Below are 23,761 nucleotides of genomic sequence, written 5' to 3'. Positions count from 1 at the left end.
GGTGCGGAGGGAGTAGGGAGGCGCAGGCGCGCGTTTGTTTCATTTCCTTTTCCTTGTTATTTATTTATTGGCTGCTCTTTCGCCTGGACTCTGCCCCAACAACACGCCTGGGTGTCAAAAATCTGTTCCTTTCCAAAAGCCTTAAAGCCTTAGGGAAAGTAATAGTCCCAAAACGCAGAGCCGGCGGCAGTAGCCGCCCCCTCACGTCCCATGAATGTCAGGTCTCATGTACTGCGCACGTGCAGCTCGCGCAGGGAAGCCACATAGCCCAATAGATCCGAGCGGCCCGCCCCGGTGCGTGAGCTGGTCTCGAAGCATCGCGGCAGTTCCTCCCACTCCTCCGCCATCTGCATCCGCGGCGCCAAAGGGAAGGGATGGGCGAGCTTCAGAATTAGGCTATGGGTTGTGATGGTGGTCGCCTATTTCCAACGTCAAGGCTGATTGCCAGAAACCAGATCAGATTGAGGCAAAGCAGAATACAAGCTTTTGCAGAGTGGGCCTGCATGGCACGAGGCATGTTATATACGGCGAAATGTCTCATACGGCAACGCAGTGCACAGATTTTACGGGAGTGGTCTACTTCAGGTTATCTCAGACTTCAAATTGTTCCTATGCGCGGGCCCTGATGGAACCCATTTGGGGGGAACACATGAGCCGGCCAGCGGTCAGAACAACAAGTAACATATACGATACACGATACCGAACTCCCGGCAGGACATGTTCAGGCATGCTTAATATTCTAGCTCTTCCGCTCCTTGCAAGTGCAATGCAAATCTATATGTGGGACATATTGAGCATAGGAACAAGACAAAGTTCAACTCACCAGCTGCTTAAAAGCCCGTATGTTCTGCGCGTTTGGAGGCATATCCCGCTTGCGGTTATCAATTTTGGTGAAAACTATGCAGAAGGGCACCTCGCACTCGGCCAGCCAGTTTGCACAGTCTTTGTCCACCTCCTGGGGTGGTACGCTGGAGTCAACAAGCAGCAACACGCTGACCAGGTTCTCGCGCTCGATGAAGTAGTCCTTAGTGAACTTGAGCCACTCTTCCTTACTTGACTTTCCCGCTTTGGCAAACCTGCATGCGCCAAATTGGGCTTGTGGACATCCCTTCCGTGAAGTCATCCTACCTTGCCATGGCAACGCACCCATATCCAGGCAAATCCACGAGATACCACGAGTCGTTAATGAGATAGTGGTTTATGAGCTTGGTCATGCCTGCAGAACGCCATACACGCGTTTAGCTGGTAGCGGTCTGTCGCAGCCGCTACATGGTGCTTACCAGGCTCTTTGGAAACCTTGGCCAGTTTGTCATTCCTTGTAAGGGAGTTAATAAGGGAAGACTTTCCAACATTCGACCTGCCTATCAGTGCAAATTCGGGCAACTTGTCTGGTGGACAGTCGGCGACTCGCGTGCTGCTCTTAATGAAGGCCGCATTGCGAATATTGCTATTAAGTGGAGGTGGCAGATCCAATTGCATGTACTTGAAACCATCGGAAGGCACCGCAGCGAGGCGGATGGCCGTTCGTAAGCGTCGGGCTGACGGCACGCGACTGCAAGCAAGGCCAAGGGCCTGGGGCGTAAGGGGCTGCACTGTGAACAAAGACATTTCTGTGCTGAAACACAGCAAATTATCCCTGCCATTAATGTATGACGGAAAAGTGTGCGGTTGCCCATGACACGTCGTACATAGTCGTACATCGCACAGTTAGCCTTGTGCCTTTGCAGTGATGGGTATCACACGCGCTCCTCACATGACAACACTCCATCCGATCGTATCGCCACTTCGGAATTCAACGAAAGGAAGCTTATGGAGGTCCCCTCCGAGCGCTCTCCAACCGGCCGCTCCTAGCAAGTTAATGATCCCGAGCAAAGCCGATGCAGTACACACGCGCAGCGCTTCCTGATGCGCCATGACGCGCATGCACTTGCATCTCTCACCACAGTGGATCCTTTCTCAGTTACGCCACCGGAAGCAAGATGAAATGAATGAATACCATGCAGACCATCCTCCTACTCCCACTATCATCCCATACACAAGCAGCAAGCGGCGAGAGTTTAAGATATCTGGCGGTCTGGTTTGTCAGTAGCAACCAGCCACAAGCCATGGCTGGTCATGGTTGCATCAGCTAGGTTACAAGTTGTTACAGGTTACAAGTTCTGCACAAATATGGTGTGGGGTCGGTAAATGCTGATTCACCCAGGCTCACGCCAGAGGCTTAGTCTCGACACCCACGGCCCCACGGACGGTGAATAGTCCTTGTTGTGGCGCGGAGTGAGGATGTTGAGATCCCCTCCCGCTCGCCTGGGCTCAGCGCGCCTGAGTGCGATGTGCCCCTTGCCACAGCTATAGGGGGATCACATATAAGCTAGGTGTTAGATCTCGTTCACTACGACATAAGTAATATGCCCCAACAGTCTTCGCGTTCCGTAGGGCCACGGATTGCTGTAGTACAAGACGTACCTTCGTACAGACGTACACGATGCGTAGACAGCGGTGTGACCGATCAGTCGGCACTGCCTCTCTTGCTTTAACACTCCTCACGTCTTATGCGGGCTTTTATACATCCAACTCTTATTCGCTCGCAATTATCACATCAAGTGCAAAGAGACACATGCTTGTCAAACGTCGGAAAGCACGCCGCGGCGGGCCAGGGTTTACATTGGTCGGACCCGCTTGCCGGGCGAGACGGAATCAACATGGCCAGATCACAACAACCTGGGCCGACCGCATGTCACCCGGCAGGCCGGCGGATTCCGTGGTCTGGGTTTCGCAACGTGTTTGGGGTTGGGGTACGTGCCGTTTGCATTACACGGAGTGGAGTATGTTGGGTTGGAGCCCATCTGTGCCCAAGGGACGTTAGCAACGTTGGGCGTAATTGTCACGGCCCCAGCTTACGTCCCTGCCCCCAGCGGAGGTACCGTGCTGGGACACAGCTGCTTGGAGGCGCGCGTTTTGCTACCATGGTACGACATGGCAAGACCCACCAAAAGGTGGTTTTAGGGTTTTAGGTTTTTTTACGCGCATCCCGCGTATGGAAGCGCGCGGCTAGGCCGTGGCTGAAGCACCAACATGTTCAATTTACAGCAGTACTATGCTGCACGTATGGCTGACCCTGTCCGATCCACAGCAGCAGGAAGTTACGTAACGACCACCTGCCAAATACGGTCAAACGCACGACCCATGAGGGATCACGAGACCACCATACCTGCGTGTTTGCATTCGACCTGCGGTACCGGCCCTCTCTATGCAAGCAGCTCCTCTTATTACCAAGGTCGAGGCGGAAAAAATGAGGGCTTTCCTTCACTCCTCACGCCTATGCCTTTAAACAAACAGTAACTACCCTGAGCGAGGTCCGATTGCTCTTCAGCAACCCAATGCAGTACGTACCGTCAGCGCTCCCTGGCGCTCCCAGAGACCCACATGCTCATCCCCATGCACCTAGAACTGCACCGAGTCCATCACAGCGCGGCATCGATAAATGGAAAAAATGCCACCCATGCTATATACTTGACGATGAATCATTCCATCCCCTCCCCCATACTCCCACATGCAAGAGCAAGCGGCGACTCAGAGTGATAGGTAGCTTCACGCCTGGACCATGGGCTTGTCCTCATGCAGGTAGTCCCTGTACTCCGCTGGCAGCGGTGGATCCCCGTCCAGCGCACAACCCTTTCGGAACGGGCATTGCGTGTACAGCCCCTGCAAGACCTTCAGGTTCACCAGCCTCACATAGTTTTCGAGCAACTCGAGGAACTTGCCAGGCCCGTTACCCCAGCCAGCTCCCCACCGGGCCATGTACACAGATGAAGCAATATTCTGTTGGCGGCCCCAGCACCGCACACCAGTCTCTGTCTTGTGTGTGCCACCCGGATCAGAGGGATCGTTGGACATTTTGGATATGAGGGGCATGTAGGCCACATGGTAACCTGCGCCGCAGAAAATCACGCTGTCACTGGTAACTCACACAGCAGCAGTGGTCAACCATCGAAACATCTCAACAGTGGGATTGAAAAAGCATAGCCTTAAAAGTGCATTAAGAAAGCGAGCCCCAAAGCCTGTCAAATCGCAAGGTTACCCGCTTCGAGTGCTGTGTATGCATATGTGAGCCCATATGCAAACTGGTATGTGCGATGGACAGCGATTCTTGCAAGGGGACCCCGGCAGGTACCGCGATGCGGTGGGGCCGGTATGGGGCTCAGCATCTTGACACAGTCGAAATAACCCAACCGGGCGCCTACCCCTCCCAACCCCCAGCAGCACAGCCCTGGCGGATGCTGCGCCCCTACGATAACATGCCCCCTTTGGGGCGCCAGACTGGGCCAGTCGGGCCAAGCCCACCTTACCTGCTACCCAGAATCGAATGGAGAGCTCCCAGTCCGACCAAATGCCGCACTCGCCTGCAGTCAGCCAGTTCCCAATTGCAGCGTTCATCACCACGTCACGATAACTAGATGCGTATCCAATGGGCATACATGGAATCCATGCTCGTCACCGCTTACAAAGAACCGCACAGCGAAATCATGCAGTATGATAAGGGATGCTGACAATGCCTTCCCCCCCATTTTGATGAGTTGGTTCCGGAACATCTCACGGTTGGTGGTGGCCTATCAAACAGCTCACCAAGGTGTATCTGATGAAGCCTTTCATCCCGACAAAGCACTTCCCTGTCCCAGTACCCCCCTCCAGATCTGTGGGAAACATGGCCTTGGGCGAAACTGTTTCAACATGGGCCCTTTACGACGAGGGGTCAATTACCCTAAGTCCACTTGAAGAGCTTCATCGGCGACTCCCATGCATTTGACCCACACAGGCGGAACGTGTCGGTGTGGCCCCGGCAACGCAGTGGGGCTGCGGGCCTATGTGCCACTCCCTGTCGCAAACGTTTGAGCTCGGACCCACCTGGGTCGGACATGCCCTCGTCCAGGCCGCCCACCGCCTTGAATGCCGAGCGCCTAATGGCCAACGGTGCCAAGTCCACCTAATTAAAGGGCCACAGTGATGCAGCAGGTACACAGGCTTGGTTCCCAATCCGCTTCCTGGACCCTGGTCAAGCTGCTTGCCCACTTCTGCACTCTCTCTGGTTGGGCTGAGGCTCCCCGGAACCCGTAAATCCCTTGGTCTTTCCCTGGAGCTGTTCTACTCAGCTATCCCAGGCACTACCATGCTGCTGGCATTACACAGCAAGTAAGCAAGGGTCAGTTTGGATAGTGTCTGCCAAATGGTGACTCTGCGGTATGGAAATGAAGGCTCGACTACTCACAATACTGCGCTTTGAAGGAACGCCAGAAGAGATACAAGTAGTCTGGGCGCAGCTGGGGCTTGGACCCAAATCGTACTATGTAAACGATAACACGTGCCCTACCCGACAAGCTTTTCCTGCACAGCGACTGTTCGCCTTGCCCCGTGCCGTGCAGTGATACGACAGGTCGTGGACCTATTGCTTGTTTCGTTACAACAATAATAACACAGAAAACACAAAGCCATAAGCATTGTGTTTCCGTTGTGCGGTGGCCCAGGGGTGGGTCGCGACCTGGGCCGCCGTTAGGTAACGGTCACAAGGCTGATGTTACCTCGCAACCCACTCTTGCTTTGGCAAGCTTTAGAATAGAAGTAAACTTTTTTATGGGAGTTGCAACCGCCGAAAAAGGTTGAAAAGGCACGAGGTGTCATGGAAAAACTCCGATGCTCCATGACTCCAATTTCCTCGCCCGTCCCTCTCCGCGCCGCTCTGCAACGCGTGCAGCACTACTGCTCCAATGACCAACTGACCCACCTGGAATGCAAAAATCATGTTGTTTCCTGTGTTGGGGTCCTTGAAGTTCCTGGCGTCGCGTTCGTTACCCGGGCCGTGCGACAGTTGGAAGCTGTTCATTCCCACCATGGCCAGGGAGGGCATGGCTTCGAATTGCTGCACGAGCTTGGGTAGCCAGGAGCAGTCGCTGGGCTGCATGAGGTCGTCATCCTGCGGTATGTGGAAACACCCACAATTGAGAGCAGATGAACCCATCCATCCCTCCATCCGCCCATCCCTCCATCCATCCGTATCAGGATGCTTTAACTGTGCGCGTTGTGTGCAGGTATTTGGGCAGCCTGCGTCGGCCACAACAGGGACGCTATCTGTGCACCTAGAGGGAGGTTGCTGTAAGCGCCTGTATGGTTAGCACAAAGCAGCGTCTAACGTTAAACATGGCTGTTTGCCACAACGTTGAGGATACAGACACTGCAGCTGACTTGTGGTCTCAGCTCCGTTGCTACAGAAACAGCAACAATGGTCGGGAGATGGTCGCTTAAAGTGACGGAATTTCCCGCTCTGCCAGCCCACTTGACCAGTTACAGCCGGACAGTCGGTTCCAATACATAACATAGTGGAAGGCGCAAATACGAAAAAGGCACAAAGCTAATGCTGCTGCTTGGGTACAGTGTAAGTAAGACACGGTGGACCACGAGAGTTCAGGTGATGGGATGGTGACGGCCATGGAACCGGGGAGACCCATCGCCTCTGCTGCTGGAGTCCTCGGCCCGTTGCTCACCTGCAACAGCACCAAGTACTTCCCACGCGCTACGCTGGCCAGACGATTATAGCCTCGGAGCTCGTGCACGTTGTATGACATTACCGGGACCACAAAACCGTTGGTACTCCAGCTTAAGTCGGCCCAGCGCTGGCCCTCCTGGAACGCAGATAAGGGGATGGATCCACAGGATGGATCCACATGCTTTTGCGCCTTCCGCGCTTCCTAACGTACCCATGTTGATTGTGCAAGAGCAGATCACAGCGGATCCCTCCTCTGCTCTTGCACTGCAACCAGCACTGTTATGACAAGAAGAAAGCACCCGTGTAATGGCTAACCTCATTAAGAGGACTATCCTCAGGTACGGCATTGCGGGGTGGGGATAATACACCAGCAGCCACGGTGAACTCGCTACGGGTCACTGGACATGCATGGATATGTCGAGGCTGGTACGGGGACCTGAGGTCGTGTTTGCGATAAGAAATCCTTACGGCCGCGTGATGGGGGGTTGTACGGGGCCTACCTGGGGGCTGTCGACATTAATAAGAAACTGTGACGGGACCAACTGGTTGCAAGCCTGCAGGTCGGGACCCCAAGCATGGGGTAGTGGTATCATCGCAAATGAGTAGCAGAGAGAGGAGACAAGGACAAGATATGAGGTGGAGAGCACATCCCAGCACGACGACAATTCGCTCCTCTTCGAAGCCATGCGGGGAGGGCTCAAGAGGCCCAAAAGCTGGGAAGCCGCCTTGGGTTACGTGGTTGACTCTAAAAGCTGAGCTTGAAAACTGGGATACACGAGACGGTGCACGAGTGCAGTGAGGATGATAGCATCTACAGGATGCTGCCCTTTGCAAGTAAGGGACCAGGGCATGTGTTTGCTGGACCCAACACCTGCCTGGAGCATCGTCACGAAGCTGTCGATGACCTGCGGACGCTTGAAGTATTGTAGCATGAAGGACACCACTGGTTGATCCGGGAAAAGTCGGGGCTGCAGGTGCCCGCTTGTGCAATGAACCTGGGGGGAAGAAACCGAAATGAGAATGCCGCCTCGGAAGAAAGCAGGCATGGAGATGCGCGTCCCTCAACGCATGGACCAAGTCGACAGCTGTGCCCCTGCCAGATGGCTGAGCTACAACTGCCATAACTCACCAGATCCTGTACAGTCGTTGTGGGCGCAATTAATTCCTTTTGCCGAAGATCTTTCACTAAAGACACTATTTTCCCCTCCGTCTCTTTGCAAACGCTGGCTGCATTCTCCTTGCGGGCTGCGACATAGCTTTCATTCCAGGACGTCCTCCAAGCAAATTGCTCCTGAATTTCTTTTGGTGGATCCCGCATCTTCTGCAGCAATGCTTCCATGTCTACCTCTATGCGTCGATGCATCAGCCATGTTTGGAAGAGGTCACGAAGTATCAGAAGTTCGGGTTGATGTTGAGGAAGCTTGGATAAGCGTTCTTCGCAGTATGGCAGCCGTTTAAGGTGCACCGTATCACCGGCGCATTTGGCCAGTATGTTGAGCAGCAGGATGCACGTCAGCCCAGCTAAGGTGCGTGGTAACGCGGTCATGCGCATTTTTATTGAAAGTTTAACAAATTTGCCTCAACAGCTTAAACAGCCCATCAGTAAGCGTCGTACAGAACTGCGCAGCCTAGGCGTAGCCGTCGCGCTTATGTGTCAGTAATGCAAATAATCGGTCTCTCCCATACGTGCTCCCAGGTTGTGTCTGGGAGCTTCCGCCTCGCTCCGCATTCCATAAAGGCCCTGAAACGTTCTTCTTAGTCATATTGGCTCGCTAGGGCTGTAAAGCTTGCTGTGATGCCCGAAGGTCTCAACCAAGTCGCAAACGCTGGATTGTAGTCTGGAGCCCAGGCTATTTCGGACCGGGACAACTCATCAGGCCCCCAGGCTGCACACGGGGTCAAAGCCAGGCCCGGGTAGTAATCGGGGCTGCTCAGTCCTCTTGGTCAAGGGGATAGGCTATGCCATCACAACCTAACACAATTCGCCAGGGCCTGCCTTTGCCAGGCTGGCCTGCCATACCTGCGGCTAGCCTACCCTGTATAAATGAAAGGGCCAGGCCTGAGGGCAGGGGAACACATTAACCCCATGTTCAAGGCAGCAAAGGGCTGGGCTGAAACAATAAGTATGGGGCAGAGCCTATTGTTAGGGCTGAGATGGGTCCAGAGTCCAGGGCAGAGCATAGAGCGCAATCCATAGGTATGTATTGAGCTATCACAGGACCAGGGAGCTACCAGGGCTGGGAATGAACCAGAGCCAGGGCCAAGCGTCCTGTAGAGACAAAAGTCCCGGCGGGAGTTTTGTTTGGTCTGGGTCGCCCTGGTCCATTGTCATGCGTTAGGATTTCTTGTTTTTTCACTGGAACGGTCAGAATGCATAGGCTCGCACAGGTAGGCGGATGCGGTAATCGGCATTAATGGTGTAATCACATCATGCCCACGCGTGGCCATGTACAGCACATGAGTCCATGCAAGGCAAAAAGCTAGATCCAGGGTGATTGGCTGCAATCTGCAAGCGTTCTTCCTTTACTACATCTGTGTCCGGCCTTTTGCGAAGAAGAGCAGCAGTGGCGCAGCAATCCTAATTTAGGTCACTTTCGTACCGCATTCGGCCACACGTCAGGACAGTGTGCGGCAGTTGAAGTCAAGAACGATGAAACAACAAGATGTATGGCTAGGGCCCATAAGTCTGCTAGCCCCTGTTTGCCAATGTATTTGCTCACAGGGGGGTCTAAGCTGGTCCATGAAACTTCGGCAGACATAGCATGCAAGCCGCATGATTCGCACCCTGGGCTGGCAGGGGCGCTGGGCCGTTAGCGTTGAGCACGGCAAGGGAGGCAGTCGGCCAAATTGATGCTTTTATTCCTGCGGTATCGCATCCTATGTGCCCATAAGGGCATACACATCGCATTACAGATACAAGATAAGAGTCTCCTGGCGCGCCCTAACCGCACCCTGCTGCGTTCGGTTGGGACGGTTCGTTCATTGAGACATTCCACGGTGGGAAATCCTGCACGTCCCGGCCCAGGAACTACGCGTTCCATTCCTCCTCACTTTCCGTAGATCTGCGCTTCCCCGTACTGCACTCCATTTCCGTCGTAAAACGCGTATGTAGACAGACCATCCTGGCCAACTAAAAGCATAAGACTGTCACTGTATCGAACATAGTAACCTGCCAAACGTCCGTTAAGACGTAACACAACCAACGCCCTCCCTACTCACCACCGCTGCTAAACCTCCGCCAAGAATGTCACCTGTTGCCGGGGCATACATCCCCTCATCAGGCTTCCCTTGCCCGGCCTTGTCGCAACGCATATCGTGTATCAGGGTCTGTGGGTTAATTCGCGATAACGCAATGGGAAGTTAAATTGCAAAGGTTCGCGGCGCTCTCCTTGCAGCAACGCGTCTCTCTTCGCGCTTTCATGCTATTACAGCATCCGTTCTCCGCAGCAGCCACGGTCAAACCCGTGCCATAAACGCCTTACGAAGCGCCAAGCCCTACCCATCCTCCTGCCGATAGTCCACAGCCACCGCTAAGCCCCCAAGCAAAATGATACGAGGATTCCACCGCATAGCCGTCTGCCAGGCCGCACGTCAGATGTTTTCCAGACCGTGTTGCGCTTCTTAGCTCTTTGCGCCAGGCCCCTCTATCCCCACCCCCGCTTTGATGCTCTGCAACACCTCCGCTCTCCTGCTGGCCGCCTCCCGCTGTGCCCGCACCATGGATGCACGCCACTCCGCAAAGTTGCTGGCCTGCCGAGCTCGAAAGCCCGCGCGTTCACCCTTGCTCGCCTCCAGCGCCTTTCCAACGCTCTCCAATCGGACCGCGCCATCGGCGGCAGCCGCCATGGCGCTGGTCTGCCGTCCCGCCAGCTGCGCCGCCGTCAGCCGCACCGGGGGCTGATCCCGTAGTACCTGCAGCTGGGCCGTGGGGTCCAGGTTAAGCACGCTGCCGTCCTTAAGCACACGCGACACGGTCCCGGGCGGTGCCGCCGGTGCACCGTCCTCGATGCCGGCGGGCGTCCCTTCGTCCCCACCCGCAACGGCCTGCTGCTGTTGCTCCGGCTGCTTTTGCTGCACTTGCTCCGCCTTGTACTTCTCAAGGATCGCCGCCGCTATGGAGGAGCGGCTGCCAACGTAGGCCTTCTTGTTGTCAGCCGGCGCATTGCCGGCGGCGGTGGCGCTGCCGCCCTTGCCACCCTTGCCCGACGTCACGGTCCCCGCCGGCGGCTGCGCGATTAGCTGCACCGGCGCTGCGTTCCATTTGTCATATACGCCCTGCACGTAACGGGCTAGGCTATTGTCCGAAATTACGGTGACAACCTTCTCGTCCGCGGAGGGGTGCACCCAGACCTTCAGCTTGATCGGCTTGCCGCCAGGCATGGCTCCAGTCCGCGGGTCGGGCTGCATTCCCACGGGGCATGCCTTGGCGTCGATTGTGCATGCAATCAGGTACTTGCCCGGCTTGAGGGTCGCGTCGGGAATGAGCGCATAGCCCTCAGGCGTCGCAGCGGGGCCCTCCGCCATGGCAAGGCCCACGCCCTCGTTGCTGGACGACGACGCCAGCACGGGGTAATCGACGGACGCCAGCCACGTGATTTCCCGTCCCGGCGGGGCCTCCTGCAGCGTCATCCTGAATGGGAGACGAGGCTCCGTGGTGGCCAGGATGGCCACCTGGCAGGTGTTAGTGGTGGTGATGGCGGTGCGACCGAGGACAAGCCTTGCGTTGGGCCGGTATGTCTCAACGAATTCATCGCTGCGGGCCGACGGCACTTCCGACAGCACCGCCGCAGGCAGTGGCCCCGTCGACGTCACAGTCAGGCAGTAGTTACCCTCTTCCGCCACGCCCCGGGTCGACGTGTCGTACAGCGCCATGAGGCAGTAGCCGCCGCCCGCCGTCGCACCGCTGCCGCCACTGGCAGCTGATGCCGAAGGCGCTGGTGCCAGCTCTGTCGCATGTAGCCGGTTGCCGGGCAGCAACTTCGCCTCCCCGGAAGCTCTATCCACAAGCAACAGCCGCGTCGCCGCGCGCATGTCCTCGCCGTTGATCGACAGGTGCGCGGCCACCGTTGCTCGGTCCGTGGGGTTCAGGTTGTATCGGAACAGCAGACCCAAAGAGTCAGGAGGCATGTCGGGGTGGCGGCCCTCCTGCGAGGCCACGTGTACGGCTGAGTCGTGCATCGGCATGACCTGGTTGTACTCGCCGACGGTGCAAGGGCTCGCCGACATGAACGTCACCGCGTGGAGGAACAACGGGTCGGAGTTGATGCGCAGCAGGTGCTTGCCCCTTGGCAGCTCCAATAGGGCGGCATTGGCCATGAGGGTGCGTAGGCGCTGCACCGTGCGGCCGGGGCGGCCACCTGGGGAGCGCCAGTCATAGGCCTCCAGCACCAGCTGCCCGGGCGCCTGCGCACGCGGCCGACGCCAGTTGTCGGCAGCGAGCTGCTTGGCGGCATGGAAGGAAACCACCGGGTCTGTGTCGGTGAGGATGAGGTCCAGCGGCAGCTGGGCCGGCGGGCCGCCCTGCCGCAGTGGCGTGGCGGGCTTGCCCGTCTGCGGAGTCGCGGGGGTCGGGACCCGCGACTGCGGCGTGCTCAGCCGCGAAGCTGACTTGGACACGGGCGTTGGCGACTCCGCCGCCTTGATCAACCGCTGCACCATGGCCGCCTCGCGCTGCGCTGCCTCCAGGCACTGCCCCACCGCCGACTCCTCACGCTGATCCTGAATCCGCAGCCGTATGTCCAGGTCGGAGAGCTCCGCCGTCAGGTATACCACACGCGGCGTCAGGACCGCCCCAGCGGCGCCGCCATCGGGCCCGCCGGCGGCGGCGGCGATGTCCAGCGCGCCGGTCCCGGTTCCTGTGCCAGCGGTAGAGTGAGGGCCTGACGGTGTAGCCGGTGGAGACGTGAAGATGATCTGCTGCGACGCCAGCTCCCGCAGAGCCAGCGCCACCTCCAGCGGGGCCTCGATTACCGCCAACTTGCCGGCAGCCCAGGCGGCCTGCAGCGCCGCACGCGGTACGCCGTAGCGATGCCCATCCCAGCCCTCGCATACACCCAGCAGCAGGTCTGACGCCGCCGCGGCATCTAGCGCCTCAGTACTGACGCAGCAGGCCGTGGCCAGCGGCTCGCGGCCCGTAGGCCCCAGCCCCGCCCGGCCCTCCGCAACCTCGCCACCCGTGCCGTCCGCCGCCGGCGGCCGCAGCGTTACATTCGTGCTGGGCTCCCTCCGCAGCGGCGGCCGGGAAGTAAGCACCGGAACCAGCTCCAACTGCGTCCCCAGGGCTCGAAGAAGCATGCGGAGTACCGTGGACTTGCCGACGCCAGCGGGGCCGGACAGCACCAGCACGTTGCGTGGCGTGGGCGGGTCCTCCATAAGGCCGTACTGGGGGCCTGTGAAGAGGGAGGACAGCAGCTTGACTGGCTCAGGAGAGTCCACGTACAGCAGCGCCACGCGGGAGAGCTTGTTGGTGTCCACACGGCGGAGCTGGTGGGAGGTGGCGAAGATGGAGGGGTCCTGTGCACAAGGGAGGGAAATGGACGAATGGCGGCGGGGGACGGCGTACAGCACGTGGGGGCGGTAGATTACATACTGGGTTCTAGTGGTCAGGTGCGCATACAACCGCGCTCACACCTACGCTTCTTGCCAGCCAGCCAGCCATCTCCTCACACAAACACACACACACACACCGCCATCACGCCCCCTCCTTCCTTTCCTGCCGCACACGCAGATGCAGACGCAGACACAGATGCTTCCGATCCAGTCCATCAAAGGGAAGCGCGGCCATCTGTCCGTTCTCCCAACGCAGGACGCAGGACGGATCTGTCCGTCCACCCACCCACCCGACCGTCACCACCACCACCTGCCCACCTGGCACAGCAGCGCGCAGTATGCGTTGCTGCCCAGCACCTCCGTTGCGTCCACCCAATACAGGCGACCGTCATCCTGCTGCAGCTGCAGCAGCTGCCGCCGCCGGTATCGCAGGGTGGCGGCCACCAGGTACTGCAGCTCCTTAAGCGAGGTGGAGGGGATGACCTGCGGACAGAAAAAATAGGGCACATCCAATTGTGTGTATATTCAAGCGTGTGTTATAAGAAATATATCCATGTGTGTATACATATACACATATATGTAATACATACATATTATGGAGAAATGTGCAAGCAGCGGAGTACACGAGGAAACGGCTAGGAGACCTTTTTTTCAAAAAAAAAGAGTGACTTCCTGGCAGGCTGCACGAGCGGTAAGACATGAACAGGTGAGTGGTTGCCTGATTGGGCCACGGCTGAGATGACGAGGATGTGGATAGTGTCCTGTTGCGGAGCGCTGTTTGCGTGCATGTCAAGGGTTCGACTAAGTCGTTGGTCCGCCTTGCGATCCACCGCATCCAAGTTACCGAACGCGCTAAACAAGCAAAAGAACGCATGCACTCCTTACATATAATATAATGGTATATATCATAAAAAAATATATTAATATAATATGTATAATGTAATATATTATACTGACAGTAGCATTTCAGGCGCAGTTCATGCCCGCACCCACCTGCAGCTCGGGCATCCTGGCCTCAAGTGTCAGGTAGTCCAGGGCGCGTTGGAAGAGCTGGCGCGGGTCGGAGGTGCTGCTGAGCCGCAACGAGATGTCCGCGAACGCGTCCCGCAGCGCCCCGTAGTGGTCATCTGCCAGCTTCAGACGCGCCATCACGTTCTCCTCACTGTCGTCGTGGCGGCTCACCAGCCTATAAGCCACGGAGAAGGAGGCCAGGGAGGGGAAATGCGCATTAGGAACATGCAAGGAAGGGTAAGGGGAGCCGGGTTAGGGGGACTGCAGGAGAGGGGTAGCCGAGGTGTAGGGCTCTTCCGCGGGCCTGGCAGGAACCTCATCATGACCGGATCGAAGTACGCGCGGGTATTGCGAAGGAGTCCTTGGGGGCACATTTTAGCGGCGTGGGGTAGGGAGAAAGAAAGCCGATGGCAGCGACGGAGGGGACCAGAGGAAGACATGGTGCGGCCATAGGGGATGGCAGCAGCAAGAGTTGGAAGGTCACCATGGTAGGACACCAAAACACAGGTCGGCCGCGAGTCAGGAGGTCTGCCCTGTATATTCGCTCGCTGCTGCGCCACGGTAACATGACCCCGATGGACGTTGCGGATCGGCGCTTTCGTTATCAGCGTCCGCTCGTCCCAGCTGAGGCAGCTGAGGCAGCACACGCACACAAGCACGACAGCAAACACACGGGCTGCTGCCCCACCTTCCCGAGGACCTACTACGAGGGACGCCGTGTGCTGTGGAAGCTCCGGGTAACAGTCTATGGAGACACAATAACCCCCGCTGGCTGGCACGCACCGGGACCGTGCTCGCCTCCAGCGACGCGATGGCTGGCAGGTGATCACCACGGCCCCCAACACACACACACTACACACACACACACACTCTCTCTCTCTCCCCCCTCACACACACACTCTCCCTCTCTCCCCCCTCACATTCACACATAGACACCCACCTGGCCATGACCTCCGCGTCCGGGGTGCCGTCGGGCTTCTCCGGTATGATTGCCGGACTGAGTGCATCCACGCCCTCATCCGGCACATGGTACACCTTGCCCGTGACAGGGTCGTAGCGACGGTAGCGGGTGCGGTCCAGCAGCGTGGCGTGCTCACCCTCCAGGAACAGCACCTGTACGGGTGACGAATGGCAGAGCAAGCAGACAGCCACAAGGGGCAAGCATCAGCCGGGACGTCCCCAAACCAGACAGATGGTCAGCCAGCAGGCAGGCAACTAGGCGCCACCTAGGTAGGGACGTCACTTCACCTCCTTGCCTTGCCTACCTTATCTGGAATAATGCCCATCTCCTCAAGCTCTGCACACTGGTTACGTGTGTGTGGGAAGCCGTCCAACACCCAGCCGCGTGCCACACAGTCCGGCTCGGCCAGACGTGTGCGGAGCACAGCAAAGAAGATCCTGCAGAAGCGCGGAGCAGACAGCACCAACGAGAGGTGTCACGGGGCGATTGAGCACACAGCCGTCTTGGTTGTACGCACAAGACACAGAACACAGCGTTCGCCTCCATGAAAGCTGAGATTCCATAATGACACATAATCATGTAGGTATCGTACATCGGAAGCGGTCATTGCTGCTCTTTCGTCGGGGGGTTTCGGAATAGCGCATGGGGGGAACGCGGCCCCGCCAGAGGAAAAGAACCATCGAGACGGAAAAACACGCGCAACGCAAAAATGGCATCACGTGGGCATCGGGTTTTACCGGCAAGTCGAAAAGTGTAGCCCGCCTGCTTCACACACCCTCACGTCAGCGCCCACGCTCTCTTTCCCCCACGCCTTGTTGGTCTTGTTCGAGCTTTTACGCCTTTCCTACGCTTAACCCGGTTTTCACTCGGCCCACCTGTCCGGCACAGTCTTGCTGGCGTCCATGTACTCCTTGGCCTCCAACCCCAGCGCAGTTCTCTGCCGTACCTCCTCAAAGATGAGGTCACCCACGTTGACATGCGGCATGCCAAAATGTCCCGCCAGCATGTCGCACAGCGTGCTCTTGCCAGCGGCAGCAGGGCCCAGAACCATGACACACAGGGGCCGCAGCCCGTGGCTACGAACTGAGAGGTCCCACAGCTGCCGGCCGTAGCCCCACACGAAGTGCCGCGTGACGACATCGGGGTAGTGGCGGTGTACGGCCTCGGCTAGGCGGATGAAGGAGGGATCCGGCGCGTCGGGTGCATGGACCACCCACTCGTCGAAGACGCCTTCCTCACGCGAGGCGAGTGTCTCGGCCTTGGCGGTGGCAAAGAACAGGTTGACGGCATCTTGCAGCTCGTAGCCCAGCGGAGGGTTGGAGGAAAGCTCCTGCGAGCGGCGGCGGGGCGTGTGGTGGTGGGAGAAGGAGAAGGAACAAGGGGAGGGAGGGAAGATAGCGGTGTGCACGCTTGTGTAGTTGCCAGGAGAAATGTAGCGTAATGGCACATGCTGTGCTGGAAGGTTCGGCAACACGGCTGGTCATGCACGCGGATATCCTCTCCCTCGAAATAAACCGCACAAAGCGGAAGCGAAGGACAACAGCGTCTCCTCTCCTCTTCCCTCATCCCTTGCCTGCAATTCCCCATCCCGAACCCCCTTACCTCTTGTATAACCGACAGCAGCTTGCCCATGTCCTCCATGCCCACAAACATGTACGTGGCGTCAAAGCCTCGCCGCCGGAGCTCCACTGCATCCGCCACGTGGTCCACTTCCAATATGGGCACCCGCCCGCTGGCCGCCACCTTCTTCACTGCCGCCAGCTCTGTGCCGTACACATCGCCCATAACTTCCTTGTGCAGTGCAAAGCCTTCGGCTGCCATGATGGCCTCCGCCTCGGCGCGATCCACCACCACCATGCCCTCGCGTGCGGGGTCAGGATCGTTGGGACCCGGCTGGTGGGTCGTGGTTATGACGGGCACGGCGAAGCGGCCAGGCAACGCGTCGAACAGACGCGCGAGGAGCTTGCGCTTGCCGGTGCCGAAGGCGCCTGCCAGCACTAGCGGGCGGTACGGCTGCGGTACAACGTGCGGCACGTGGGACGCCAGCGCAATGCGTACAGTGCTGATGAGGTCAATCATCTCGTCTGCACGCACGACGACGTCGTACAAATCCGCCGAGGCAGCGGAGGAGGCAATCTGCGGGTTGGTGTTGACACGACGCGTGGGGTTTTCGGGGGCAGGAAGAGGTTGCAGGTTTTTTTCAGCAGTAGAGGCCCATGCCCTATGGTAATAGTGGTAGTTCGAAACAAGCGTTATGACCAGCAAGGCAGGCAGGCCCCTTCGCCGCCAGCGCCTCGTCGTTCATCTCGCCTTCCCTCGCGTCCTCATCCAACGCACTCTCCCAACACCATGGCCTGCCAAGCTGATCATCCCCAATTGCCTGCCTTGATGCTTCAAATCCATTGCAAGGTACCTTTTCGCCCCATTCTTTCCCTCCCTTGCCGCATTGCCTCGTTCCCATTCTTGAACCTGCCGTTTCCCACTATCTCCATTCCAGCTACCTTTGCCAGTTCTACTCAACAGCCCTCAATGTGCACTTTCACGCCCGGCTTTCGACTCTGCGGACTTGCTTTTCACGGTGTTTCCTGACCCTTCCCGTTCCTTCCCCACCACACCGCACGGAACTACGAAAATGTGTTACCACCACAGCTCCTTCCCGCGCGTACCTGCGCCTGCTGGTCTAGGTCCGCAAGCGCCCCCTCCAAATCCAAGGGAGCCGCAAGTCCCGGGCCCTTGGCCCCGGGCACAGCCGCGCCGCCCTTGACGCTCTTGCTCCGGGCAAGAGCCTCCCGCTGCTGCATCTCCAACGCCTCGCGCAGCTGCCCCGGGCTCGCCACAAAAACGTACAACGCGTCTTTCAACACCGTTCCGTTCCGCAGCGTCGGCAGCGCGGTGATGTAGTCCGGCACCTCCATCACCGCTACCTTGTTCTCCGCCGCCACGCGCAGCAGTGCCGCATTGGATATGGCGATGTTGCCGGAGCCTTTGTCGTCGCCGGCGCGCTGGTACGCAATCTGGCCCTCTGCGGCCATGCGGCTCAGGTCCTTGGGCGCGACGAAGGTAAGCGCTGGGGTGCTGACCTCGCCTTTGCCGGGCTTCCGATCCGTTGTGAGCCCTGGCGCGGTGAATTTGTCAGGGAAGGTGCTAATGAGCTGCTTGGCGAGTGCGGAACGCCCGCCGGCGGCAGGGCCGCACAGCACCAGCACAGGCTGCTTGGGCGGCGGCGGCGGCTCAGCCTGGCGTTCCTCCTCCGGCACGATGATGTCTGGGCGGCATCGGCTGATGAGGCGGGTGAGCTGGTCGTAAGCGGCTTGCGGGTCGTCGATGACGATGCTGGCGTCGAAGGGATTCCCGGGCGCGGAGGCAGCCTCCATCTCACGTCGCGCCATGTCGATGCGTGCGGCGATTTCCTCATCGGTTTCTGTGAGATACTGCCGCAGGCGCGCCTATTGGGAATAGGGGCGGAGGAGGATTGGTGTCGGTCAATTCAGCGCGGGGCCCAGTGCTGTAAGCATATGGATGCCGGATACATGCACAGCAGGCTAAGGTTGTAGGCTGATGGCGTGTGACGGAGCACGGCCCTTCAAGCCGGGGGAAGCGTTCAGGCTGACGAGGCGCGGGGCTCGTTGTCGAATCGAGCAAGTTAATGGGCAGTTGATTTGGACGGCCCTTAAGAGGAAAAGAAAGCGAAAGACCCGGAGCCTTAGTCTAGTGGTAGCAGGAGGGCTGCCGCGGGCCGGAGGGGCCAGCCAGTGGGAACGTGTGGAGGGAGCGCACCACCAGCACCCCTAGCTGCCCCTCGTGCTCACCTCGAAGACCTGCACGCTGGGCGGCTTGAGGAAGATGGTCAGGCAGTCAATGCCACGCTTCTTCAGCATCTCTGCACCCTCCGTCTCGCACTCGATGAGCGGCAGGCGGCCCGCACGGATGACCTCCTTGATCGCCTCCGCCGTGACACCCCACTGCCGGGCCACCAGCGGGTGCTTGAACAGGTCCGTGTGCCACTCCAAGAAGGTCCCAGCCTGGGCGGAAGCCGTGAACTCTGGAGGAGTGGTCCAAAACAGGCGCCGGGGCCGGGGTTCAGAAAGGTGATGCAGAAAGAAGCTAAGGGGAATTCTCGGACGACGCGGATTACTCGCAGAGGAGACCAGGGCGCGAGCTTGGGTGTGGAATGGGGCAGTGGAGGCGCTTGGGGGAGCGGGCAAGCGGAGTGTGAGGAGAGAGGATGTTTTGTATGGAAGCATCCCAGAGGGTACGACAGTCCTTGGATTGACAAACAACAACTCCTGAGCCGGGCAGGAGTGCCTTTTAAGGGCATGGAGTCGCGGGGGCGCAAAGGTAGGAGCTTATATGGATGGCTAGCTGGTTTGTTTCTGCAGAACAGCGAAGAGACGCACGTTAAATGCTTCCCATCCAATCTCAAGTCCAAACGCGCTCTCTGTCCAACCGCTTGCTTCACTCCACTCCTCCCTGCAAGGCGCTTGACCCGCCAGCCTCCCAGCCCTTCTTCATAACCACAACAGCACCTCTTGAAACGCTGCGTTCTCTGCCCCGCCCTTGAACCTGCCCAGCTTCCCTCCCCTCTCCCCCTGTGCGGCCCGTGCCCTTCCCAACCCTACGCCATTTCATCTAAGCTACCAATACTCCCTTTCCTTCCTAACCCCTCCACTCCTTCCCCTCTGGCTCATGGCGCACCTGACGGCGGGACGGACGCGTGGGTAGGCCGGGATACGTGCACGTCCTCCCCGTCCTTGCTTTTGATGACCTCCCATTGCGGCTGCTCCGGGGGTTCGGGCGCATCCACTCGGTACAGCGCCTCCTCGTGGTGCGGCTTAGTTGTGGTGTAGCGCGGGTAGGCGAACACGTCGGGAAACTCGTGCACCAGCTGTTCCATGATGGCTCGCCGCTCACCTGCAGCGGAGCAAGTGCGATGCAAAGGGAGGACGGGGGACGGGGAGCTGCGGTAAGGGATAAAGCGAACCACCACGAATCCGAACAAAACCCTGTTTACCAAATGCGACGGTCAGCGCGCCTGGATGACGATGAGGGCATTTGTGTGCTGGTCTAGGTGAGCGCGTTTCGAGTATTTGTGAGGGTTTGTTGCGTGGTTGCGCAGGTGTGTATGTCGATAGCGCACGAGCATGGGAGCACGTGGGGCTTTTGTATGGAGGGATGGGTATATATGCGTATGGTGCTTGTGAATGAATGGCGGCCGGGTGTATATGCGCTATGATATGAGTAGACCATGCAATGCCCCTTCCTCCAGCATCTCGTACCCCGTACTCTTGACCTTTCCCTTCCGAGCCTTTCAACCCATCCCGCTTCCCTTTGCTTACCACCAGACACAGTCTGCCACCCCCTCCTCGGGTTACCCCACCTGTGGTTGGGCCCGTGATGACCACCGGCTTAAGGAAGGGCTTCTCCACCAGGTTGGGCGCGATGAGATCCGCGTAGTCGAGCACGTAGGCCGGCAGGCCGTGTAGCCTGTTGCGGATGATGGGCGACAGCGTGGAGATGGCCTCCTTCACGTCCAAGTACACGGCCTCCGAGTCGTCCACATTCTCAACCACGTTGTCGATGACGCCGCCGCCAGGCTGCGACCGCTCGATCTCGCTGGCGGCCCACGCCAGACGCTTTGCAATCGTGGACTCCGCCTCCTTGAGCCGTGCGCGCTGCCGCCGCTCCAACTCCTCCAGGGAGGGAGGCGCCACGAACACGTACAGCCCGTCAATGCGCTTGTTGGCACGCAGACTGCGGACGCCCTGCACGTCGAGGCCCATGAGGCACAGCTTGCCCGTCGCCGCCACCTCACGCACGGTGGCGAAGCTGGTGCCATACAGGTGCGTGCCGCGCGTCGATGGCACGGGTGCGGACTCCAGAAGCCGCCCCGCTGCTGCCTCCTCTCGAAACACCGTCACCTCCATGAAGAAGTAATCTGAGCCAGATACCTCATGCTCACGCGGCGGCCGCGTGGTATGCGATACCGTCAGGCCAAATTTGTCAGGGAGCTCGTTCACCAGGCGCCGCAGCAGCGCGCCGCGCCCCACGCCTGATGGCCCCACCAGCACGATTAATCGCGGCGGGGGCCGCGTCGGCAGAGCGCGCTTTATCAGCGTGACGGCCGCTACCGCGTGGCGTGCTGCGCGTTCTTCATTGCCGCGAACTGCGTCCTCCAAGCGGTCGAATGCGCGGCCGCCCGATAACCGCGTGCCGGAAAGGGGGTCCAACAAGTCTTCCTGGGGCCAGCCAGTGAGCAGCTGAAAGGCGGCGGCCTGGTGCGGCAGGCCACAGTGCAGGATGCGCTGCGCCGCCAGCACCTTGAGCACGGCCTTGCTCAGAAGCAATGGCCACAGCTGGATGGGCCGCGCGTTCACGAGCAGCGGCCGGCCAAAGAGGTCGACGGGAATGCGGTCGTCCACGAACACCGTGCGCCAGGCGTCCTGCACAGGGAAGATATTGAGGAGGTCATGGCGGACAGCGGCTAGGGTACGGAACGGAAAGCCGCTGGATCACTCAAAAGGCTGGGGAGAGGCGAGCACATGTCCAGACTATGAAGGGGTATTTCTGGAACTGTGGAAAGCCAGCAAGAGGTCCTCCCTCCGCGAGAAAAAAACAGGGCCTCGACGACCCTCCCAAGCACCTTCTCCCTGTACGCAGTAGCGCTGACATGGAGCTGGAATTCTGGAGAGCATAAGGCAAAGCGCACTACTGCATGAATCCACCTTTGAGCTCGCGCTCCCCTCCTCAGGTGTATGAGCGCGGCCGCCCTTTAGCGACCTGCGTTCAGTTCAGTGACTTCCCCGAACTCACCATGATGAAGAGCTTGATCTTGTACTTGCCATTCTGGGACTTGGTGGCCTGCCCGTCCTTATCCTTGGGGTAGATGAGCTCCCACAGGTACTCGCCAGGCTTCACGGCTTTCTACGGGTACAGCAAACCAGAGGAAGAGAGGGGTCAGGAACGGCACACTCTGCCTGCGCCCGTTGGAGCATACGTATTAGGTCCACTATCGACCATGCTGCGATGACCCACATCAGGAAAACGCAGCGATTTCCCAGCATTTGGCACAGGACGGCCGGCACGATCTGCCAGGGCGATCCCCCCCACCCGGAACATTCACCACACCGACCGCCCAGGGAAGGCAACCGAGTAAACTATGCAGTTCCCACCCACAGCGGCGGAAGTGGTCCCCACCCAGGGGATCCAGAGGGGACATCGGCCAATCACATGTGACCACCCTACCACAACCAGGAGCTGCAAACAGTCCACCACGCCGCCTGCCTAGCAGCCGGGCAGTTCCCCACTTCCAGGCCGCCGGATTACGTGGCAACTGGGCCCTAGAACCCGTTTGTAGCGATAACCGGGAGATACACGAGCTCCACATGGCGTGTCGAACTCATGCTTTGCCAGACGCATGCGGCTAAATCAGTAGTTCGCCGTGTGCTCATTCTGCCGCCGTCCACCACCGCCACCCGTTCCACGCTGATCCAGGATTCCACACGGGCTCACACGGCCATCCGGGGTTTACACGGCGGCACACGGCCGAGCCTCCACCGCCCCAAGTATATCCCATTTGCGGCTCCGCACCTGCGCCGAGATGACCATCACAAACACCGCCTGGAGCCAGTCAAATGTGCGGTGCCCTGCGGACAGCGTGCCCTCCAGCTCCCGCGAGGTTACTACAGGCGCGTTCTTGCCCCTGGATTCGCGAGCCCCTGCCATTTCAGGCTGCTGCTGCAGCGGCATCGTGAGCACCATGGGCACGTCCGGGGAGTTAAGCACCAGCTCCTCAGGCCGCTTCCAGGTGTCTAGAAACATCTGGGTCTCCGGTGGCAGCGCAAGCCCCGCAATGTCCTCATATTTCTCGTTGGGTTGGGCTGGGAGAAGCAGGGTTGGGCGAGGGAGGGAGATGGGCGGGATTGCATGAGCACAAGATGGGGCGTAGGGTGTGCGATGCGGGGCGTATGTGTGTTGCAGTGTGTGCAGGAGTTGAGGAGATAGGTCGAGTTGGGATACCTGGAGGCAGCTCCAATACATTGCCCAGTGCACGGGGCGTGGCTGTAGGGCAGGCCGCTTAGCAGCGTTCCATAAGTTGTGATGAGGCTGGTGTCTAAAGGGCCTGTTGAGCGGCCACCAAAATCACAAGTTGCAAGCGTTGGCCGCTTGGTTAGCCGTACGGCGGGTTTCCGTGGGCGCGACCTGCCCCATTTCTGTTTCCGGCAGTTCTTGCGAGAAGAAGGTTGTCATGCAGAACTATTCTACAGATCTCCGTCGCCCCTTATCGCGGTAAGGGCAGCCGGTTTCCTTTCGTGCGACCTGCTGATGTGCACGTTATGGCATGCCCCGCGGCACTAACCAGTACGCATGACACCTTCGAGTAAACCTGATTATCCTCTCACCGGGTGCCTCCTTTTCGTCCTTTTCCTTTCCAGGTTCCAGCCATAGCGGGAAGGCACGGTCAAGGAAGGAAACCTGGGGCACTGGAGGCGCCTGGTTCCTAGCCTTTGGATCAACAGGCTTCCCCCTTGCATCCAATTTCGGCGCCATTGAAGCTTATGCCAAGGGCTTTCGTTCTTGCCGAGCGCGAATGCTCAACATTTCACAAAGGTAAGAATAAACAGACTGTCATAAACATTTTTGCTCGCATATCATATGATTAATTCGACAAGTGATAAAATCACGTTGCGATAGTCTAGTCCGGTAGC

At 58.7% G+C, this 23,761-nt stretch overlaps 3 protein-coding genes across 3 annotated transcripts; all 3 read right to left on the bottom strand.

Annotated features, from left to right (window-relative positions):
• Window positions 1-224: 224 nt before the first annotated feature.
• On the bottom strand, window positions 225-1,479 carry VOLCADRAFT_69046 (uncharacterized protein; the record flags this gene model as incomplete). Its single annotated transcript, XM_002958044.1, has 4 exons — window positions 225-347; window positions 824-1,076; window positions 1,147-1,205; window positions 1,270-1,479. The coding sequence occupies 4 exons, from the start codon at window positions 1,477-1,479 to the stop codon at window positions 225-227; spliced, it is 645 nt and encodes a 214-aa protein (XP_002958090.1).
• A 1,586-nt stretch (window positions 1,480-3,065) lies between these two features.
• VOLCADRAFT_107960 (uncharacterized protein) lies at window positions 3,066-8,087 on the bottom strand (the record flags this gene model as incomplete). Its single annotated transcript, XM_002958043.1, has 7 exons — window positions 3,066-3,929; window positions 4,347-4,400; window positions 4,903-4,981; window positions 5,777-5,965; window positions 6,534-6,671; window positions 7,036-7,089; window positions 7,665-8,087. The coding sequence occupies 7 exons, from the start codon at window positions 8,085-8,087 to the stop codon at window positions 3,589-3,591; spliced, it is 1,278 nt and encodes a 425-aa protein (XP_002958089.1). The 3' UTR covers window positions 3,066-3,588.
• Window positions 8,088-10,156: 2,069 nt separating this feature from the next.
• On the bottom strand, window positions 10,157-23,603 carry adk7 (adenylate kinase; the record flags this gene model as incomplete). The annotated part of the gene is made up of 14 exons (XM_002958042.1): window positions 10,157-13,048; window positions 13,403-13,567; window positions 14,078-14,270; window positions 15,036-15,208; window positions 15,361-15,493; window positions 15,932-16,386; window positions 16,659-17,192; window positions 17,723-18,502; window positions 18,866-19,098; window positions 19,752-19,967; window positions 20,434-21,496; window positions 21,867-21,977; window positions 22,644-22,933; window positions 23,456-23,603. 14 exons carry the CDS (start codon window positions 23,601-23,603, stop codon window positions 10,157-10,159), a joined length of 7,386 nt encoding a protein of 2,461 aa, XP_002958088.1.
• Window positions 23,604-23,761: the final 158 nt, after the last annotated feature.

The sequence above is a fragment of the Volvox carteri genome, assembly GCF_000143455.1.
Source record: "Volvox carteri f. nagariensis unplaced genomic scaffold VOLCAscaffold_85, whole genome shotgun sequence".
In the NCBI taxonomy this organism is placed as follows: domain Eukaryota; kingdom Viridiplantae; phylum Chlorophyta; class Chlorophyceae; order Chlamydomonadales; family Volvocaceae; genus Volvox; species Volvox carteri.
This window is presented reverse-complemented; position numbering and strand designations above follow the sequence as displayed.